Genomic DNA, 21,283 nt, shown 5'->3' with positions numbered 1-21,283 from the left:
CCAGCATGGCAACCACAGCATTCTGCAGCGATACGCCAACCCATCTGGTTTGCGCTTAGTGGGACTATCATTTGTTTTTCAACAGGACAATGACACCTCCAGGCTGTGTAAGGGCTATTTTACCAAGAAGGAGAGTGATGGAGTGCTGCATCAGATGACCTGGCCTCCACAATCCCCTGAACTCAACCAAATTGAGATGGTTTGTGATGAGTCGGACCGCAGAGTGAAGGAAAAGCAGCCAACAAGTGCTGAGCATATGTGGGAACTCCTTCAAGACTGTTGGAAAACCATTTCAGGTGAAGTTGGTTGAGAGAATGCCAAGAGTGTGCAAAGTTGTCATGAAAGGTGGCTACTTTGAAGAATCTCAAATACAAAATATATTTAAATTTGTTTAACACTACACGATTACTACATGATTCCATGTGTTATTTCATAGTTTTGATGTCTTCACTATTATTCTAAAATGTAGAAAATAGTAAAAATAAAGAAAAACCCTTGAATGAGTAGGTGTTGTAAAACTTCTGACCGGTAGTGTGTATGCTGGAGCCAACTCCAACGTACAATAGAACAGTTGGCTACAGCACATACACTATGTTACATATATAGTATGTTAAATGTACCGTTTCAATCCCCAGAGCTCTCATCTGGTCCGCTCTTTTCTCTGCTATGGACAGGAACTTTTTTGGGTCTGACAGAGCATCCACGATGGCTAGAGAGAAGACAGGAGATTAATCAATACACTGAACTGGACTGGAATGGAGTGTTGGAACTTCAATGTAATGTATTGTCATATTTGATGTACTTGAGGTTCCATCGTTATTTAAAGTCTAAACACATTCATTATACACAAAGACAAGCAAAGATGACAACGTTCTACTGCAGTAGCAACATTCTATTGAATGAAATTAAGCAGTTACATATGTAGGATCTTAATTTAAGCCAGTTTCTCACAGTAGGAAAATAATCCTGGAGCAACAGGAAATAAGAATTATTATCTAGATTATAATTCATGGACATTTTTATATGAGTTGATCATTCTTTTGTAAGGGAAAATCAAGTCTGAAATTTCAGAGTGGAAATTACAAACTTCAAAATACTTTAAACCTCATATACACTACACGTTCTACAACAGGGTGATCAAATTAAAATCCTACATCTGTATATATTTGAGTAGATAATATGAAAGCCTCATTATTTGGATTTGAAACATTCACACATCCTTTCAACACTGCTTATGGGTTATCATCATAATGATTGCCTTGGCTTGGCAAAAGGACTAGTCAAATATGTCGTGTATGTCCATGCCTGTGTCTCTCTATAAGTGGCTATTACACTAGCTCTGCTACCATCCTCATTTGCTCTGTGTCATTACTTCTGATGTAGAATACACTGTAGGGCAGCACACCCGGAACGCAGGGACGGAAGGAAGGTGGGACAGTTTGTTAACTCTCTCTCCTTATCCTCTTCGGAACCTGGCCGTGACCCACTCCCTCGAGGGTGTCCCACGGAGAGTGGGATATAAACACATTTCCAACTCATACATGCGTATTAATACACACGTGTTCATGTGTGAAATAGGACAAATATAAGCACCCACAAAAAGTAATAAATATAATAATTAATCTCCCTCTTTCTTCTTCTCTCCTCTACCTCTCCTCTCTTCAAATTCTCCTCTATTCACCTCCTTCTCTTCTCTCCTCTTCTGTCCTCCCTCTCATCTCCTTCCCTCTCCCCAGAGCCTTCTGCATCCACTTCAGTATCTACTATGAATAAATTGAATGGAGATATAAATTGGACCGTGTGTGTGTGAGAGTGTGTGTGTAGTATGAAAGAGAAAGACAAAAGACCAGCTGAGAAAGGGACAACGCAAGCACATGTTCCCAGCTCTTCACACACACACGCACACACACACTCAGTATAGACTAATAAGGTCTCCATTAGGGTTGCAAAGGGTCGGAAACTTTACGATGCATTTCCAGAATATTTCCGAAATGTTTCCATGGGAGGTTAAGCCCTGGAATTTGGGGAATTTTGCTTAAATTCATCAAAAAAGTTAGCTTACAACAGTGAACCTTTTTTGTGGGATACAGAAAAAGTCTTGTGGCATGTTTTGGTTAAACTATCCCCAATTCAATGGAATTGCAACCCTCTGCATGCATTCTTCCATCATATGTACAGCTGATTCTCAAGATCTTGCACACTAATGAGATGCTTTTTAGCCCACACTACTACACTGTCTGAGCCAAGGGCTACATGCTTTCTGGTAAGTTTTGATTACAATACTGGGTGAGGTGAATATATTTTAAATGACGTACATTCTTTTTTGCAGAAATTGTTAACAAGTTAGAAATTATTTAAACACACTTTGCTGTTGGCTACTATTTACAAGTTAACTAGTTAGTTTTTGCTATCATGTGGGTTTTCACTTGCTTGAGCCTGCTAACTGAGGAGTGTTAATTCACCTGTTTCCATACATGTTTCATTTTAAAACATTTATTTTACAAAGCAGTTGTTTAATCTAACTGCTTAACTATTTATCTGTACATAGAATTGTATATATATATATATATATATATATATATATATATATATATATATATATATATATTTTTCCCAAATTGTTTTCTAATCTTTAGAGGAAAATGCCATGGGCACTATCTGATATGTGGAGACATTTCACTGCAGCTAATGTAGAAGGAAAAGCTGTGTACATTTGCAAATACTGTGCCAAATCATATGCGAAGAATGCAACAAAGATGCAGAATCATCTGGCCAAGTGCATAAAGTTCCTTCAGCGTTCACAACAAGCAACCTCTGACAAAAGTGAAAATGATGAATCAGACACCTTATCGATAGCAACAGCTCATGGTCCTCCTGGAATCAGGAGCGCCATGTGGAGGAACGTAGTCAGAGAAATGCTGATGAATGTCTTGCTCGAGCTGTGTATTAAACTGGTTCACCTCTGATGCTGACAGGCAATGTGTATTGGAAGAAATTTCTGAACGTTCTTTGCCCAGCATACACCCCTCCAACCAGACATGCTTTATCTACTAATTTGCTGGATGCAGAGTTCAACAGAGTTCAAGTGAAGGTCAAGCAAATCATAGAGAAAGCAGACTGTATTGCAATCATCTGTGATCTCCACCCCTCAACCAGTATTCTACAAGAGCATAGACACAATGGACAACAGACACACCGGTCTCTACATTGCAGATGAGCTGAAGGCAGTCATCAATGACCTTGGACCACAGAAGGTATTTGCACTGGTGACAGACAATGCTGCAAACATGAAGGCTGCTTGGTCTAAAGTGGAAGTCCTACCCTCACATCACACCCATTGGCTGTGCTGCTCATGCATTGAATCTGCTACTCAAGGACATCATGGCACTGAAAACAATGGATACACTTTTCAAGAGAGCCAAGGAATGGTTAGGTATGTGAAGGGTCATCAAGTTATATCAGCAATCTACCTCACCAAGCAAAGTGAGAAGAATAAGAGCACCACATTGAAGCTGCCCAGCAACACCCGTTGGGGTGGTGTTGTCATCATGTTTGACAGTCTCCTGGAGGGGAAGGAGTCTCTCCAAGAAATGGCCATATCACAGTCTGCCGATATGGACAGCCCCATCAAGAGGATCCTCCTGGATGATGTATTATGGGAGAGAGTGGTAAGCAGCCTGAAACTCCTGAAACCTATAGCAGTAGCCATTGCACGGATTGATAGAGACAATGCCATCCTGTCTGATGGTTAGAATCTGCTAGCAGATGTAAGAGAAGAAATCCGTACTGCCCTGCCCACTTCACTGTTGCTCCAAGCAGAGGAAACTGCAGTTCTGAAATACATCAAAAAGCATGAAGACTTTTGCCTGAAGCCCATACACACCGGTGCAGAGATCAACAAGGCCTATGGTGTCATCACTACCGTGTCTCGCCACCTTGGCCTGGATGAGGGCAAGGTTCTTGGCAGTCTGGCAAAGTTCACTTCCAAGCAAGGGCTTTGGGATGGAAATGCAATATGGCAGTCGTGCCAACATATCTCATCAGCCACCTGGTGGAAGGGACTTTGTGGATCTGAGGCTCGTTCCCCTGTTGCCTCCATCATCCTCCAAATCCCACCAACATCAGCCGCCTCAGAGCGCAACTGGTCCTTGTTTGGGAACACACACACCAAAGCACGCAACAGGCTGACCAATACAAGGTTTGAAAATCTGAGGCTTTTAGAGCCTGACAATGAGCCATCCTCAACAAGGTTGGAAAGTGACAGTGAAGATGAGGCCTCAGAGTCTGATGTTCAACAGGAGGACATTGAGGAGGTCCAGGGAGAAGACATGGAAGCCTGAGAGGAAGACAACCAAAGCTTTAGTTTCTACACTCATTTTACAGATGTATGTTGAAAACGTTTTTGGGAGATGCGATGGATCATTTGGGGATCATTCAATATTCCCTTTCTTTTGTTGTTCAGTGAGCTAATCCCATGTGAAGAGTCAACTCATTTAATTAAAGTTAAATTCTTAACTAAATTGTTTTATAAATGTATATTGGAAGGATTTAATCATTTGCAATTATGCCTACTTATGTTTCTGTCTCCATATGATATGGTAAATATATCCAATGCAAAAAACATTACATTTAAATTAATATTAATTTGCATATATTTCCGTTAATTCCCATATATTCCCGTTAATTCCCACAGAAAGTTTCCACCTCTGAATACTCCCCAAAATGTTGCAACCCTAGTCTCCATACTCAAGTGTTTATGACTGAATAATATAGAGTTGAATAGAGTTCAGTAGCACACATCTGTAGACCAATAGGGGTTCTCTCTCTCACACACACACACACACACACACACACACACACACACACACACACACACACACACACACACACACACACACACACACACACACACACACACACACACACACACACACACACACACACACACACACACACACACACACACACACACACACACACGGCCTCTGCTGCCCCTAACCTACAATTCTGTAGAGAAAGTACATCTGTGTATTTGCAAGGGAGCGAGTGTGTGTGTGTGTGTGTGTGTGTGTGTGTGTGTGTGTGTGTGTGTGTGTGTGTGTGTGTGTGTGTGTGTGTGTGTGTGTGTCAGTGTGTCTCCTCACCTCCGAAGCCTTCAGGTACGTAGGTCTTAAGTACTATGTTACAGAAAATGGTGGGTAAAGACAGAGGCTTGTTCCCTTCGTTGCGTAGAGAGATGTGTCTGTATCCTGCCTGTAGACCCTCCAACGGTAGAATCCTCTGACCTATCAGCTTATTATTGTCATCATACACAGCTAGACGCAGCACAGCCAGGTCTGGCAGAATCACCTGTGTGAGGGAGGGAGGGAGGGAGGGAGGGAGGGAGGGAGGGAGGGAGGGAGGGAGGGAGGGGAGAGACAGAGAGAGATAGAGAGAGAAGGGTGAGAGAGAAAGACAGAGAGAGAAATAGGAAAGAGAGTTAAGATTCATACCTGTTTCACTAGAATGAGTCCGTTTGTACGGTAGAACATGTTATCACAGAGCAGTGATGATAGTAACACATACCCAGCAGTGATGACAGTAACACATACCCAGCAGTGATGATAGTAACACATACCCAGCAGTGATGATAGTAACACATACCCAGCAGTGATGACAGTAACACATACCCAGCAGTGATGACAGTAACACATACCCAGCAGTGATGACAGTAACACATACCCAGCAGTGATGATAGTAACACATACCCAGCAGTGATGACAGTAGCATATACCCAGCAGTGATGACAGTAGCACATACCCAGCAGTGATGACAGTAACACATACCCAGCAGTGATGATAGTAACACATACCCAGCAGTGATGACAGTAGCATATACCCAGCAGTGATGATAGTAACACATACCCAGCAGTGATGACAGTAACACATACCCAGCAGTGATGATAGTAACACATACCCAGCAGTGATGACAGTAGCATATACCCTGCAGTGATGACAGTAGCACATACCCAGCAGTGATGACAGTAGCACATACCCAGCAGTGATGACAGTAGCACATACCCAGCAGAGATGACAGTAGCACATACCCAGCAGTGATGACAGTAGCACATACCCAGCAGTGATGACAGTAACACATACCCAGCAGTGATGACAGTAGCATATACCCAGCAGTGATGACAGTAGCACATACCCAGCAGTGATGACAGTAGCACATACCCAGCAGTGATGACAGTAGCACATACCCAGCAGTGATGACAGTAGCACATACCCAGCAGTGATGACAGTAGCACATACCCAGCAGTGATGACAGTAGCACATACCCAGCAGTGATGACAGTAGCACATACCCAGCAGTGATGACAGTAGCACATACCCAGCAGTGATGACAGTAGCATATACCCAGCAGTGATGACAGTAGCACATACCCAGCAGTGATGACAGTAGCATATACCCAGCAGTGATGATAGTAACACATACCCAGCAGTGATGACAGTAACACATACCCAGCAGTGATGATAGTAACACATACCCAGCAGTGATGACAGTAGCACATACCCTGCAGTGATGACAGTAGCACATACCCAGCAGTGATGACAGTAGCACATACCAAGCAGTGATGACAGTAGCATATACCCAGCAGAGATGACAGTAGCACATACCCAGCAGTGATGACAGTAGCATATACCCAGCAGTGATGACAGTAACACATACCCAGCAGTGATGACAGTAGCATATACCCAGCAGTGATGACAGTAGCACATACCCAGCAGTGATGACAGTAGCACATACCCAGCAATGATGACAGTAGCACATACCCAGCAGTGATGACAGTAGCACATACCCAGCAGTGATGACAGTAGCACATACCCAGCAGTGATGACAGTAGCACATACCCAGCAGTGATGACAGTAGCACATACCCAGCAGTGATGACAGTAGCACATACCCAGCAGTGATGACAGTAGCATATACCCAGCAGTGATGACAGTAGCACATACCCAGCAGTGATGACAGTAGCATATACCCAGCAGTGATTACCCAGCAGTGATGACAGTAGCATATACCCAGCAGTGATGACAGTAGCACATACCCAGCAGTGATGACAGTAGCACATACCCAGCAGTGATGACAGTAGCACATACCCAGCAGTGATGACAGTAGCACATACCCAGCAGTGATGACAGTAGCATATACCCAGCAGTGATGACAGTAACACATACCCAGCAGTGATGACAGTAGCATATACCCAGCAGTGATGACAGTAACACATACCCAGCAGTGATGACAGTAGCATATACCCAGCAGTGATGACAGTAGCACATACCCAGCAGTGATGACAGTAGCACATACCCAGCACTGATGACACTAGCATATACCCAGCAGTGATGACAGTAGCACATACCCAGCAGTGATGACAGTAGCATATACCCAGCAGTGATGACAGTAGCACATACCCAGCAGTGATGACAGTAGCACATACCCAGCAGTGATGACAGTAGCACATACCCAGCAGTGATGACAGTAGCACATACCCATCAGTGATGACAGTAGCATATACCCAGCAGTGATGACAGTAGCATATACCCAGCAGTGATGACATTAGCATATACCCAGCAGTGATGACAGTAGCACATACCCAGCAGTGATGATAGTAGCATATACCCAGCAGTGATGACAGTAGCACATACCCAGCAGTGATGATAGTAACACATACCCAGCAGTGATGACAGTAGCACATACCCAGCAGTGATGACAGTAGCACATACCCAGCAGTGATGACAGTAGCACATACCCAGCAGTGATGACAGTAGCACATACCCAGCAGTGATGACAGTAGCACATACCCAGCAGTGATGACAGTAGCACATACCCAGCAGTGATGACAGTAGCACATACCCAGCAGTGATGACAGTAGCATATACCCAGCAGTGATGACAGTAGCATATACCAAGCAGTGATGACAGTAGCACATACCCAGCAGTGATGACAGTAGCATATACCCAGCAGTGATGACCCAGCAGTGATGACAGTAGCACATACCCAGCAGTGATGACAGTAGCACATACCCAGCAGTGATGACAGTAGCACATACCCAGCAGTGATGACAGTAGCATATACCCAGCAGTGATGACAGTAGCATATACCCAGCAGTGATGACAGTAGCATATACCCAGCAGTGATGACAGTAGCACATACCCAGCAGTGATGATAGTAGCATATACCCAGCAGTGATGACAGTAGCACATACCCAGCAGTGATGATAGTAGCACATACCCAGCAGTGATGACAGTAGCACATACCCAGCAGTGATGACAGTAGCACATACCCAGCAGTGATGACAGTAGCACATACCCAGCAGTGATGACAGTAGCACATACCCAGCAGTGATGACAGTAGCACATACCCAGCAGTGATGACAGTAGCACATACCCAGCAGTGATGACAGTAGCACATACCCAGCAGTGATGACAGTAGCATATACCCAGCAGTGATGACAGTAGCATATACCCAGCAGTGATGACAGTAGCACATACCCAGCAGTGATGACAGTAGCACATACCCAGCAGTGATGACAGTAGCACATACCCAGCAGTGATGACAGTATCACATACCCAGCAGTGATGACAGTAGCACATACCCAGCAGTGATGACAGTAGCACATACCCAGCAGTGATGACAGTAGCACATACCCAGCAGTGATGACTGTAGCATATACCCAGCAGTGATGACAGTAGCACATACCCAGCAGTGATGACAGTAGCATATACCCAGCAGTGATGACAGTAGCATATACCCAGCAGTGATGACAGTAGCACATACCCAGCAGTGATGACAGTAGCATATACCCAGCAGTGATGACAGTAGCATATACCCAGCAGTGATTACCCAGCAGTGATGACAGTAGCATATACCCAGCAGTGATGACAGTAGCACATACCCAGCAGTGATGACAGTAGCACATACCCAGCAGTGATGACAGTAGCATATACCCAGCAGTGATGACAGTAACACATACCCAGCAGTGATGACAGTAGCATATACCCAGCAGTGATGACAGTAGCACATACCCAGCAGTGATGACAGTAGCACATACCCAGCACTGATGACACTAGCATATACCCAGCAGTGATGACAGTAGCACATACCCAGCAGTGATGACAGTAGCATATACCCAGCAGTGATGACAGTAGCACATACCCAGCAGTGATGACAGTAGCACATACCCAGCAGTGATGACAGTAGCACATACCCAGCAGTGATGACAGTAGCACATACCCAGCAGTGATGACAGTAGCATATACCCAGCAGTGATGACAGTAGCATATACCCAGCAGTGATGACAGTAGCACATACCCAGCAGTGATGACAGTAGCATATACCCAGCAGTGATGATAGTAGCATATACCCAGCAGTGATGACAGTAGCACATACCCAGCAGTGATGACAGTAGCACATACCCAGCAGTGATGACAGTAGCACATACCCAGCAGTGATGACAGTAGCACATACCCAGCAGTGATGACAGTAGCATATACCCAGCAGTGATGACAGTAGCATATACCCAGCAGTGATGACAGTAGCACATACCCAGCAGTGATGACAGTAGCATATACCCAGCAGTGATGACAGTAGCATATACCCAGCAGTGATGATAGTAACACATACCTAGCAGTGATGATAGTAACACATACCCAGCAGTGATGACAATAGCATATACCCAGCAGTGATGACAGTAGCACATACCCAGCAGTGATGACAGTAGCACATACCCAGCAGTGATGACAGTAGCACATACCCAGCAGTGATGACAGTAGCACATACCCAGAAGTGATGACAGTAGCACATACCCAGCAGTGATGACAGTAGCACATACCCAGCAGTGATGACAGTAGCACATACCCAGCAGTGATGACAGTAGCACATACCCAGCAGTGATGATAGTAACACATACCCAGCAGTGATGACAGTAGCACATACCCAGCAGTGATGACAGTAGCACATACCCAGCAGTGATGACAGTAGCACATACCCAGCAGTGATGATAATAGACTGTAGCTAGGCTCACCACTGTATCTGTTTTGAACAATAGCCCATAGACAATGCCATTACAGAACCATTAACTCATCAGCAAGCACACATTCACACATCCAGGGAGAGGAGCTTTGTGTGTGTGTGTGTGTGTGTGTGTGTGTATGTCCAGGGAATGGAGCTGTGAGTGTGTGTGTGTGTGCATTTGTATGTTTGTGTGTCCAGGGAATGGAACTGTATGTGTGTGTGCGTGTGTGTGTGTGCGCACGTGCGATGGAAGTCCAGACAGCTGTGTATGCATGCATGTCTAAATGTGTGTATAAATGAGGTTTAAATCAGTTTATTTGTCACGTGCACCGAATAAAACAGGTGTAGACCTTACAGTGAAATGTTTACTTATAGGCACTAACCAATAGTGCGGAAAAAAATGTGTGTGTGTGTGTGTGTGTGTGTGTGTGTGTGTGTGTGTGTGTGAGTTAAGTAAAGAAATAAAACAACAGTAAAAAGACATTTGAAAATAAGAGTAGCAAGGCTATATACAGACACCGGTTAGTCAGGCTTATTGAGGTAGTATGTACATGTAGGTATGGTTAAAGCGACAATGCATATACAGTGAGGGAAATGTATAACATTTTTGACATGCGTTTTTCTGGATTTTTTGTTGTTGTTATTCTGTCTCTCACTGTTTGAATAAACCTACCATTAAAATTATAGACTGATCATTTCTTTGTCAGTGGGCAAACATCCCTCCTTCTCTTTCCATTCTCTCTCCCCATCTCCTCTTTTTGGTTCTCAAGGTCCTTCCCCCTCTCCACATCTCTCCTTTTATTTTCTACCTTTCTACTCTACCCCTCTCCTTTATTCTCCCTTGGTTTCTTCGCTATCTCCAGATATTGTACTCTCTTTCTCTCTGGTTCTATCCTTCAACCTAATATTTTCTTCTCTTCCTCTCATCTCCATTCTGTCTCTAATCTTCTCTTCCTCTCAGCCCCATTCTGTCTCTAATCTTCTCTTCCTCTCAGCCCCATTCTGTCTCTAATCTTCTCTTCCCCTCATCCCCATTCTGTCTCTAATCTTCTCTTCCTCTCAGCCCCATTCTGTCTCTAATCTTCTCTTCCTCTCAGCCCCATTCTGTCTCTAATCTTCTCTTCCTCTCAGCCCCATTCTGTCTCTAATCTTCTCTTCCTCTCATCCCCATTCTGTCTCTAATCTTCTCTTCCTCTCATCCCCATTCTGTCTCTAATCTTCTCTTCCTCTCATCCCCATTCTGTCTCTAATCTTCTCTTCCTCTCATCCCCATTCTGTCTCTAATCTTCTCTTCCTCTCATCCCCATTCTGTCTCTAATCTTCTCTTCCTCTCATCCCCATTCTGTCTCTAATCTTCTCTTCCTCTCATCCCCATTCTGTCTCTAATCTTCTCTTCCTCTCATCCCCATTCTGTCTCTAATCTGCTCTTCCTCTCATCCCCATTCTGTCTCTAATCTTCTCTTCCTCTCATCCCCATTCTGTCTCTAATCTGCTCTTCCTCTCATCCCCATTCTGTCTCTAATCTGCTCTTCCTCTCATCCCCATTCTGTCTCTAATCTTCTCTTCCTCTCATCCCCATTCTGTCTCTAATCTTCTCTTCCTCTCATCCCCATTCTGTCTCTAATCTTCTCTTCCTCTCATCCCCATTCTGTCTCTAATCTTCTCTTCCTCTCATCCCCATTCTGTCTCTAATCTTCTCTTCCTCTCATCCCATTCTGTCTCTAATCTTGTCTTCCTCTCATCCCCATTCTGTCTCTAATCTGCTCTTCCTCTCATCCCCATTCTGTCTCTAATCTTCTCTTCCCCTCATCCCCATTCTGTCTCTAATCTGCTCTTCCTCTCATCCCCATTCTGTCTCTAATCTTCTCTTCCTCTCATCCCCATTCTGTCTCTAATCTTCTCTTCCTCTCATCCCCATTCTGTCTCTAATCTGCTCTTCCTCTCATCCCCATTCTGTCTCTAATCTTCTCTTCCTCTCATCCCCATTCTGTCTCTAATCTGCTCTTCCTCTCATCCCCATTCTGTCTCTAATCTTCTCTTCCTCTCATCCCCATTCTGTCTCTAATCTGCTCTTCCTCTCATCCCATTCTGTCTCTAATCTTCTCTTCCTCTCATCCCCATTCTGTCTCTAATCTTCTCTTCCTCTCATCCCCATTCTGTCTCTAATCTTCTCTTCCTCTCATCCCATTCTGTCTCTAATCTTGTCTTCCTCTCATCCCCATTCTGTCTCTAATCTGCTCTTCCTCTCATCCCCATTCTGTCTCTAATCTTCTCTTCCCCTCATCCCCATTCTGTCTCTAATCTGCTCTTCCTCTCATCCCCATTCTGTCTCTAATCTTCTCTTCCTCTCATCCCCATTCTGTCTCTAATCTTCTCTTCCTCTCATCCCCATTCTGTCTCTAATCTGCTCTTCCTCTCATCCCCATTCTGTCTCTAATCTTCTCTTCCTCTCATCCCCATTCTGTCTCTAATCTGCTCTTCCTCTCATCCCCATTCTGTCTCTAATCTTCTCTTCCTCTCATCCCCATTCTGTCTCTAATCTGCTCTTCCTCTCATCCCATTCTGTCTCTAATCTTCTCTTCCTCTCATCCCCATTCTGTCTCTAATCTTCTCTTCCTCTCATCCCATTCTGTCTCTAATCTGCTCTTCCTCTCATCCCCATTCTGTCTCTAATCTTCTCTTCCTCTCATCCCCATTCTGTCTCTAATCTTCTCTTCCTCTCATCCCCATTCTGTCTCTAATCTTCTCTTCCTCTCATCCCATTCTGTCTCTAATCTGCTCTTCCTCTCATCCCCATTCTGTCTCTAATCTTCTCTTCCTCTCATCCCCATTCTGTCTCTAATCTTCTCTTCCTCTCATCCCCATTCTGTCTCTAATCTGCTCTTCCTCTCATCCCCATTCTGTCTCTAATCTTCTCTTCCTCTCATCCCCATTCTGTCTCTAATCTGCTCTTCCTCTCATCCCATTCTGTCTCTAATCTTCTCTTCCTCTCATCCCCATTCTGTCTCTAATCTTCTCTTCCTCTCATCCCATTCTGTCTCTAATCTGCTCTTCCTCTCATCCCCATTCTGTCTCTAATCTTCTCTTCCTCTCATCCCCATTCTGTCTCTAATCTTCTCTTCCTCTCATCCCCATTCTGTCTCTAATCTTCTCTTCCTCTCATCCCATTCTGTCTCTAATCTGCTCTTCCTCTCATCCCCATTCTGTCTCTAATCTTCTCTTCCTCTCATCCCCATTCTGTCTCTAATCTTCTCTTCCTCTCATCCCCATTCTGTCTCTAATCTTCTCTTCCTCTCATCCCCATTCTTCCTCTAATCTTCTCTTCCTCTATTTGCTCTCTTTGTCTTGCCTTCTCTCTCTCATGCCATACATCTGTTATCCCTTTTCTCTCTTCCCTCCATGCCTTCTCCCCTTCTCTCTTCCCTCCATGCCTTCTCCCCTTCTCTCTTCCCTCCATGCCTTCTCCCCTTCTCTCTTCCCTCCATGCCTTCTCCCCTTCTCTCTTCCCTCCATGCCTTCTCCCCTTCTCTCTTCCCTCCATGCCTTCTCCCCTTCTCTCTTCCCTCCATGCCTTCTCCCCTTCTCTCTTCCCTCCATGCCTTCTCCCCTTCTCTCTTCCCTCCATGCCTTCTCCCCTTCTCTCTTCCCTCCATGCCTTCTCCCCTTCTCTCTTCCCTCCATGCCTTCTCCCCTTCTCTCTTCCCTCCATGCCTTCTCCCCTTCTCTCTTCCCTCCATGCCTTCTCCCCTTCTCTCTTCCCTCCATGCCTTCTCCCCTTCTCTCTTCCCTCCATGCCTTCTCCCCTTCTCTCTTCCCTCCATGCCTTCTCCCCTTCTCTCTTCCCTCCATGCCTTCTCCCCTTCTCTCTTCCCTCCATGCCTTCTCCCCTTCTCTCTTCCCTCCATGCCTTCTCCCCTTCTCTCTTCCCTCCATGCCTTCTCCCCTTCTCTCTTCCCTCCATGCCTTCTCCCCTTCTCTCTTCCCTCCATGCCTTCTCCCCTTCTCTCTTCCCTCCATGCCTTCTCCCCTTCTCTCTTCCCTCCATGCCTTCTCCTCTTCTCCTCTCCGCTCTTCCCTCCATGCCTTCTCCCCTTCTCTCTTCCCTCCATGCCTTCTCCCCTTCTCTCTTCCCTCCATGCCTTCTCCCCTTCTCTCTTCCCTCCATGCCTTCTCCCCTTCTCTCTTCCCTCCATGCCTTCTCCCCTTCTCTCTTCCCTCCATGCCTTCTCCCCTTCTCTCTTCCCTCCATGCCTTCTCCCCTTCTCTCTTCCCTCCATGCCTTCTCCTCTTCTCCCCTCCGCTCTTCCCTCCATGCCTTCTCCTCTTCTCCTCTCCGCTCTCCCTCCATGCCTTCTCCCCTTCTCCTCTCCACTCTTCCCTCCATGCCTTCTCATCTCCGCTCTTCCCTCCATGCCTTCTCCTCTTCTCCTCTCCGCTCTCCCTCCATGCTTTCTCCCCTTCTCCTCTCCGCTCTTCCCTCCATGCTTTCTCCCCTTCTCCTCTCCGCTCTTCCCTCCATGCCTTCTCCTCTCCGCTCTTCCCTCCATGCCTTCTCCTCTTCTCCTCTCCGCTCTCCCTCCATGCTTTCTCCCCTTCTCCTCTCCGCTCTTCCCTCCATGCTTTCTCCCCTTCTCCTCTCCGCTCTTCCCTCCATGCCTTCTCCCCTTCTCTCTTCCCTCCATGCCTTCTCCCCTTCTCTCTTCCCTCCATGCCTTCTCCCCTTCTCTCTTCCCTCCATGCCTTCTCCCCTTCTCTCTTCCCTCCATGCCTTCTCCCCTTCTCTCTTCCCTCCATGCCTTCTCCTCTTCTCCTCTCCACTCTTCCCTCCATGCCTTCTCCCCTTCTCTCTTCCCTCCATGCCTTCTCCCCTTCTCTCTTCCCTCCATGCCTTCTCCCCTTCTCTCTTCCCTCCATGCCTTCTCCCCTTCTCTCTTCCCTCCATGCCTTCTCCCCTTCTCCTCTCCGCTCTTCCCTCCATGCCTTCTCCTCTTCTCCTCTCCACTCTTCCCTCCATGCCTTCTCCCCTTCTCCTCTCCACTCTTCCCTCCATGCCTTCTCCCCTTCTCTCTTCCCTCCATGCCTTCTCCCCTTCTCTCTTCCCTCCATGCCTTCTCCTCTTCTCCTCTCCGCTCTCCCTCCATGCCTTCTCCCCTTTTCCTCTCCACTCTTCCCTCCATGCCTTCTCCTCTCCGCTCTTCCCTCCATGCCTTCTCCTCTTCTCCTCTCCGCTCTCCCTCCATGCTTTCTCCCCTTTTCCTCTCCACTCTTCCCTCCATGCTTTCTCCCCTTCTCCTCTCCGCTCTTCCCTCCATGCTTTCTCCCCTTCTCCTCTCCGCTCTTCCCTCCATGCCTTCTCCTCTCCGCTCTTCCCTCCATGCCTTCTCCCCTTCTCCTCTCCACTCTTCCCTCCATGCTTTCTCCCCCTCTCCTCTCCACTCTTCCCTCCATGCTTTCTCCCCTTCTCCTCTCCGCTCTTCCCTCCATGCTTTCTCCCCTTCTCCTCTCCGCTCTTCCCTCCATGCCTTCTCCTCTCCGCTCTTCCCTCCATGCCTTCTCCCCTTCTCCTCTCCGCTCTTCCCTCCATGCTTTCTCCCCTTCTCCTCTCCACTCTTCCCTCCATGCCTTCTCCTCTCCGCTCTTCCCTCCATGCTTTCTCCCCTTCTCCTCTCCACTCTTCCCTCCATGCCTTCTCCTCTCCGCTCTTCCCTCCATGCTTTCTCCCCTTCTCCTCTCCGCTCTTCCCTCCATGCCTTCTCCTCTTCGCTCTCCCTCCATGCCTTCTCCCCTTCTCCTCTCCGCTCTTCCCTCCATGCTTTCTCCCCCTCTCCTCTCCGCTCTTCCCTCCATGCCTTCTCCTCTCCGCTCTTCCCTCCATGCCTTCTCCTCTCCGCTCTTCCCTCCATGCTTTCTCCCCCTCTCCTCTCCACTCTTCCCTCCATGCTTTCTCCCCCTCTCCTTTCCGCTCTTCCCTCCATGCTTTCTCCCCTTCTCTTCTCCACTCTTCCCTCCATGCTTTCTCCCCCTCTCCTTTCCGCTCTTCCCTCCATGCTTTCTCCCCGTCTCTTCTCCACTCTTCCCTCCATGCTTTCTCCCCTTCTCCTCTCCGCTCTTCCCTCCATGCTTTCTCCCCTTCTCCTCTCCGCTCTTCCCTCCATGCTTTCTCCCCCTCTCCTCTCCACTCTTCCCTCCATGCTTTCTCCCCCTCTCCTCTCCTCTCTTTCTCTGCAGACACACTGAGTAGTTCTAATTACCACAGGGACATCAATTCCACCCCAATCCCCTCCAACTCACCCCCTCCCTCCCTTTGCTACTCCCTAAGCTGTTAAACTCCAACACCTACCAGTAAACAACCAATGCAGCATTGTATGAACTGTTACATTTCCCTTCCATTCTTTTCTACTCCATTTCCAATACCTTTCTAGTGTTCTCCTCTTCTCCTGTCTTCTTCTCTACATTTAGCCATTTCTCCAGTCTCTCCTGTCTAATACCTCTCCAGCTCCTCCATTCCTCTCTCCTCCCTTCTCCTCCTATTCCCTTCATATCATATCCTATCCCATCCCTCTCTCCTCCTCCCTCCCATCCCTCTCTTCTACCCCTATCTCCTCTCCTCCTTCCTTCCATCCCTCTCTCCTCTCCTCTGTACCTTCCTGAAGACGAAAGGTTCTTCGTTGTAGGCGGGGTTCAGGCCGTTGTTCATCACCATGCGGGTGCGGAACTCTTTGCGGATGGTATCCGTGGGCAACCCGTACATGTCTACTTCTACGTAGGTCCCAATCTTCTTATCAGACAGGAACTGACCAGAAAACACCTGAGAACATACACATCCAGTCAAACAACAATTAAATACAATATAATACAACTTTTTTGAAAATGGCCAAATGATTGGACATCATTTTTTTTAAATATGCTCACATCACTGACATGGATTTGTAGCCAGCGGTGGCTAAAGTTAGCTGAAGTTTGTAATGGCTGTTTAAAGAAAACTGGACCACAGATGTACAGTTTGTCCTGGCCTATAGACTACTTTCAGGGTGAGAAACCATCTAACATTAAGTTGTAAAATAGTGAACTTCACACAAGTGAGCTTCAGGTTTCCCATCTTCCCACCACATGTACAGTTGAAGTCAGAAGTTTACATACACCTTAGCCAAATACATTTGACATTTAATCAGAGTAAAAAGTCACTGTCTTAGGTCAGTTAGGATCACCACTTTATTGTAAGAATGTGAAATGTCAGAATAATAGCAGAGAGAATGATTTATTTCAGCTTTTATTTATTTCATCACATTCCCAGTGGGTCAGAAGTTTACATACACTCAATTAGTATTTGGTAACATTGCCTTTAAATTGTTTAACTTGGGTCAAACGTTTCGGGTAGCCTTCCACAAGCTTCCCACAATAAGTTGGGTGAATTCCTCCTGACAGAGTTTGTGTAACTGAGTCAGGTTTGTAGGCCTCCTTGCTCGCCTACGCTTTTCAGTTCTGCCCACAACTTTTCTATAGGATTGAGGTCAGGGCTTTGTGATGGCTGCTCCAATACCTTGACTTTGTTGTCCAAAGGGCCATTTTGCCACAACTTTGGAAGTATGCTTGGGGTCATTGTCCATTTGGAAGACCCATTGCGACCAAGCTTTAACTTCCTGACTGATGTCTTGAGATGTTGCTTTAATGTATATCCACATAATTTTCCTGCCTCATGATGCCATCTATTTTGTGAAGTGCACCAGTCCCTCCTGCAGCAAAGCACCCCCACAACATGATGCTGCCACCCCCGTGCTTCACGGTTGGGATGGTGTTCTTCGGCTTGCAAGCATCCCCCCTTTTCCTCCAAACATAACGATTGTCAATATTCCCAAACAGTTCTATTTTTGTTTCATCCGACCAGACGACATTTCTCCAAAAAGTACGATCTTTGTCCCCATGTGCAGTTGCAAACCCTAGTCTGGCTTTTTTATGGTGGTTTTGGAGCAGTGGCTTCTTCCTTGCTGAGAGGCCTTTCAGGTTATGTCGATATATAGGACTTGTTTTACTGTGGATATAGATACTTTTGTACCCGTTTCCTCCAGCATCTCCACAAGGTTCTTTGCTGTTGTTCTGGGATTGATTTTCACTTTTCGCACCAAAGTACGTTCATCTCTAGGAGACAGAACGCGTCTCCTTCCTGAGCGGTATGATGGCTGTATGGTCCTATGGTGTTTATACATGCGTACTATTGTTTGTACAGATGAACGTGGTACCTTCAGGCATTTGGAAATTGCTCCCAAGGATGAACCAGACTTGCGGAGGTCTACAATTATTTTTCTGAGGTCTTGACTGATTTCTTTTGATTTTCCCATGATGTCAAGCAAAGAGGCACTAAGTTTGAAGGTAGGCCTTGAAATACATCCACAGGTACACCACCAATTCACTCAAATTATGTCAATTAGCCTATCAGAAGGTTCTAAAGCCATGACATAATTTTCTGGATTTTTCCAAGCTGTTTAAAGGCACAGTCAACTTAGTTTATGTAAACTTCTGACCCACTGGAATTGTGAGACAGTGAATTATAAGTGAAATAACCTGTTTGTAAACAATTGTTGGAAAAATGACTTGTGTCATGCACAATGTAGATGTCCTAACCAACTTCCCAAAACTATAGTTTGTTAACAAGAAATGTGTGGAGTGGTTAAAAAACGAGTTTTAATGACTCCAACCTAAGTGTATGTCAACTTCCAACTTCAACTGTGTTGGTTTTCTCTCTTGGTTTCTTATTAATACAGTGATCATGTGCAGATACACTACAATAAACCCCATCTACCTCCATCTCCGTCTCTGTGCTGTGAACTTTGAACTCCTGACCTCGTACCTGTACACTGCAGGTAGCAGCAATAACCCCGTCCACAGGTGTCTCTGAGAAGGGGTCAAACATCCTGTCTGAGCGACGCATGAAGTCTGGCTTCAACAGATACCTGGGAAGAGAAAGGAGGGACGGTGGCCCACCAGGGTCAAAAAAAATTCTAACTCTATGTTTAAAGGGGCAATCTGCAGTTGCTACATCCATTTTTGGACTTCTACATTAATGATATATACCCATTGATTTTTGAAGGATATAACTTAGAAATGCCTCATGAGCTTAGTTCAACTGACATACTCCATCAGAACCCAAAATATAAGCTTGTTTTACTCCAGTGTTTGTAAACAAAGTAAATTTAAACAAACACTGTATAGTCTCAAAACATGGTTAAAACTATCATTTTCATATCATGGATGGTCAGTCCTTGCATCCATAGCTCTGTCTGTGAATTTGAGAGTGGTTATATTTCTCCAGCCCCATCCCTCAGCTTTTTACCAAAACAGGGGCGGGGATTTGTTTTGTTATTGTTTCTACTGCTGTTTGCCGCTCTAAACACGTTCTGTAATGTGCTAGTATAGTGTTAATAAATGTGTTCTACAGTGTTTTCAGCTCTTTTAACAACTACATCTAAATTGTGTTGTAGAGATGGTGCATAGCTATTTTCCATATCAAGATAAATGGATTGGTGGTTGTATCAATCAGTATAAAAAGGATAATTAGTGGTAGATAATTTATATTCCTGCTCACACTGTTACAGTAAGTTAGCCTGAATCCTAATGATGATGACAATGATTGTGATTCTACCCTGTGTGTGTGTGTGTGTGTGTGTGTGTGTGTGTGTGTGTGTGTGTGTGTGTGTGTGTGTGCCAGCTGAGTTAGGACAGGAGGCGCATTAGGAGAGACCTGTGTGTGTGTGTGTGTGTGTGTGTGTGTGTGTGTGTGTGTGTGTGTGTGTGTGTGTGTGTGTGTGTGTGTGTGTGCCAGCTGAGTTAGGACAGGAGACGCATTAGGAGAGACCTGTGTGTGTGTGTGTGTGTGTGTGTGTGTGTGTGTGTGTGTGTGTGTGTGTGTGTGTGTGCCAGCTGAGTTAGGACAGGAGGCGCATTAGGAGAGACCTGTGTGTGTGTGTGTGTGTGTGTGTCTGTGTGTGTGTGTGTGTGTGTGTGTGTGTGTGTGTGTGTGTGTGTGTGTGTGTGTGTGTGTGTGCCAGCTGAGTTAGGACAGGAGACGCATTAGGAGAGACCTGTGTGTGTGTGTGTGTGTGTGTGTGTGTGTGTGTGTGTGTGTGTGTGTGTGTGTGTGTGTGTGTGTGTGTGTGTGTGTGTGTGTGTGTGTGTGTGTGTGTGTGTGCCAGCTGAGTTAGGACAGGAGGCGCATTAGGAGAGACCTGTGTGTGTGTGTGTGTGTGTGTGTGTGTGTGTGTGTGTGTGTGTGTGTGTGTGTGTGTGTGTGTGTGTGTGTGTGTGTGTGTGTGTGCCAGCTGAGTTAGGACAGGAGGCGCATTAGGAGAGACCTATATGTGTGTGTGTGTGTGTGTGTGTGTGTGTGTGTGTGTGTGTGTGTGTGTGCCAGCTGAGTTAGGACAGGAGGCGCATTAGGAGAGACCTGTGTGTGTGTGTGACATTAGTTAAGGGTGAAAGTCACATTAGAAGAGCATTAGGAGATAGGGGTGTTACTATCATTACTGATCTCCTCCCATATGAACTATCTGACTTTAGTAGTGAAAGCCCCAGGACAGAGGAAGAGGGGGGGAGAAAGGCGAGATAGGGGAGACAGAGAGAGAAAGGAGAGAGAGAGGCGCATGATAGCAAGAGAGAGAGAGAGAGAGACAGAGAGAGAGAGACAGAGACAGAGAGAGAGACAGAGAGAGAGAGACAGCGACAGAGAGAGACAGAGACAGAGAGAGACAGAGAGAGAGAGAGAGAGAGAGAGAGACAGAGAGAGAGAGAGAGAGAGAGAGAGACAGAGAGAGAGAGAGAGAGAGAGAGAGAGAGAGAGAGAGAGAGAGAGAGAGAGAGAGAGAGACAGAGAGAGAGAGAGAGAGAGAGAGAGAGAGAGAGAGAGAGAGACAGAGAGAGACAGAGAGAGAAGATAATAGGAGGGGAGCCCCATCAATGAGAGAGTGGCAGAGTGAGCCCACCGGCAACCACTTATGAGATGTGAAACGCTTTAATTGTTGAGCTTTCAGAGAGGAAGGGGCAGATAAAGGGATGGAAGGAGGGTGGGGGATGGAGAGAGGATAAAGGAGGGAGGAAAGGCAGGAGGAGCAACAGCAGTAGCACTAACCCACAGGATCCGTTGTACTCATACTTTCCCTGGTTCAACTGCATGGCCAGATCTGAGACAAGAGAGAGTCCGTTTAGGTGCTATTACAATGGAAATCATAGACACACAGTC

At 46.1% G+C, this 21,283-nt stretch overlaps 1 protein-coding gene across 5 annotated transcripts in view; it reads right to left on the bottom strand.

The window, feature by feature from the left end:
* LOC106608040 (1-phosphatidylinositol 4,5-bisphosphate phosphodiesterase beta-4) overlaps positions 1 to 21,283 on the bottom strand; it is a 178,789-nt gene that overhangs the window by 20,375 nt on the left and 137,131 nt on the right. For all 5 annotated transcript variants that reach the window (XR_006770320.2, XM_082976989.1, XM_082976990.1 and 2 more), the window contains 5 exons: positions 21,173 to 21,224; positions 18,899 to 19,001; positions 16,697 to 16,861; positions 5,145 to 5,349; positions 621 to 709 (listed from right to left, as the gene is read on the bottom strand). Coding sequence is in view for 4 of the 5 variants with exons in the window: in XM_082976989.1 (XP_082833115.1) it covers positions 621 to 709; positions 5,145 to 5,349; positions 16,697 to 16,861; positions 18,899 to 19,001; positions 21,173 to 21,224 (614 nt within the window). In the remaining variant the exon portion in view is untranslated. The remainder of the gene's footprint in view (positions 1 to 620; positions 710 to 5,144; positions 5,350 to 16,696; positions 16,862 to 18,898; positions 19,002 to 21,172; positions 21,225 to 21,283) is intronic.

Source organism: Salmo salar, chromosome 06 (assembly GCF_965601325.2).
Source record: "Salmo salar chromosome 06, fSalSal1, whole genome shotgun sequence".
Lineage (NCBI taxonomy): Eukaryota > Metazoa > Chordata > Actinopteri > Salmoniformes > Salmonidae > Salmo > Salmo salar.
Note: the sequence above shows the minus strand (reverse complement) of the source record. Positions and strands in the feature narration are given on the sequence as shown.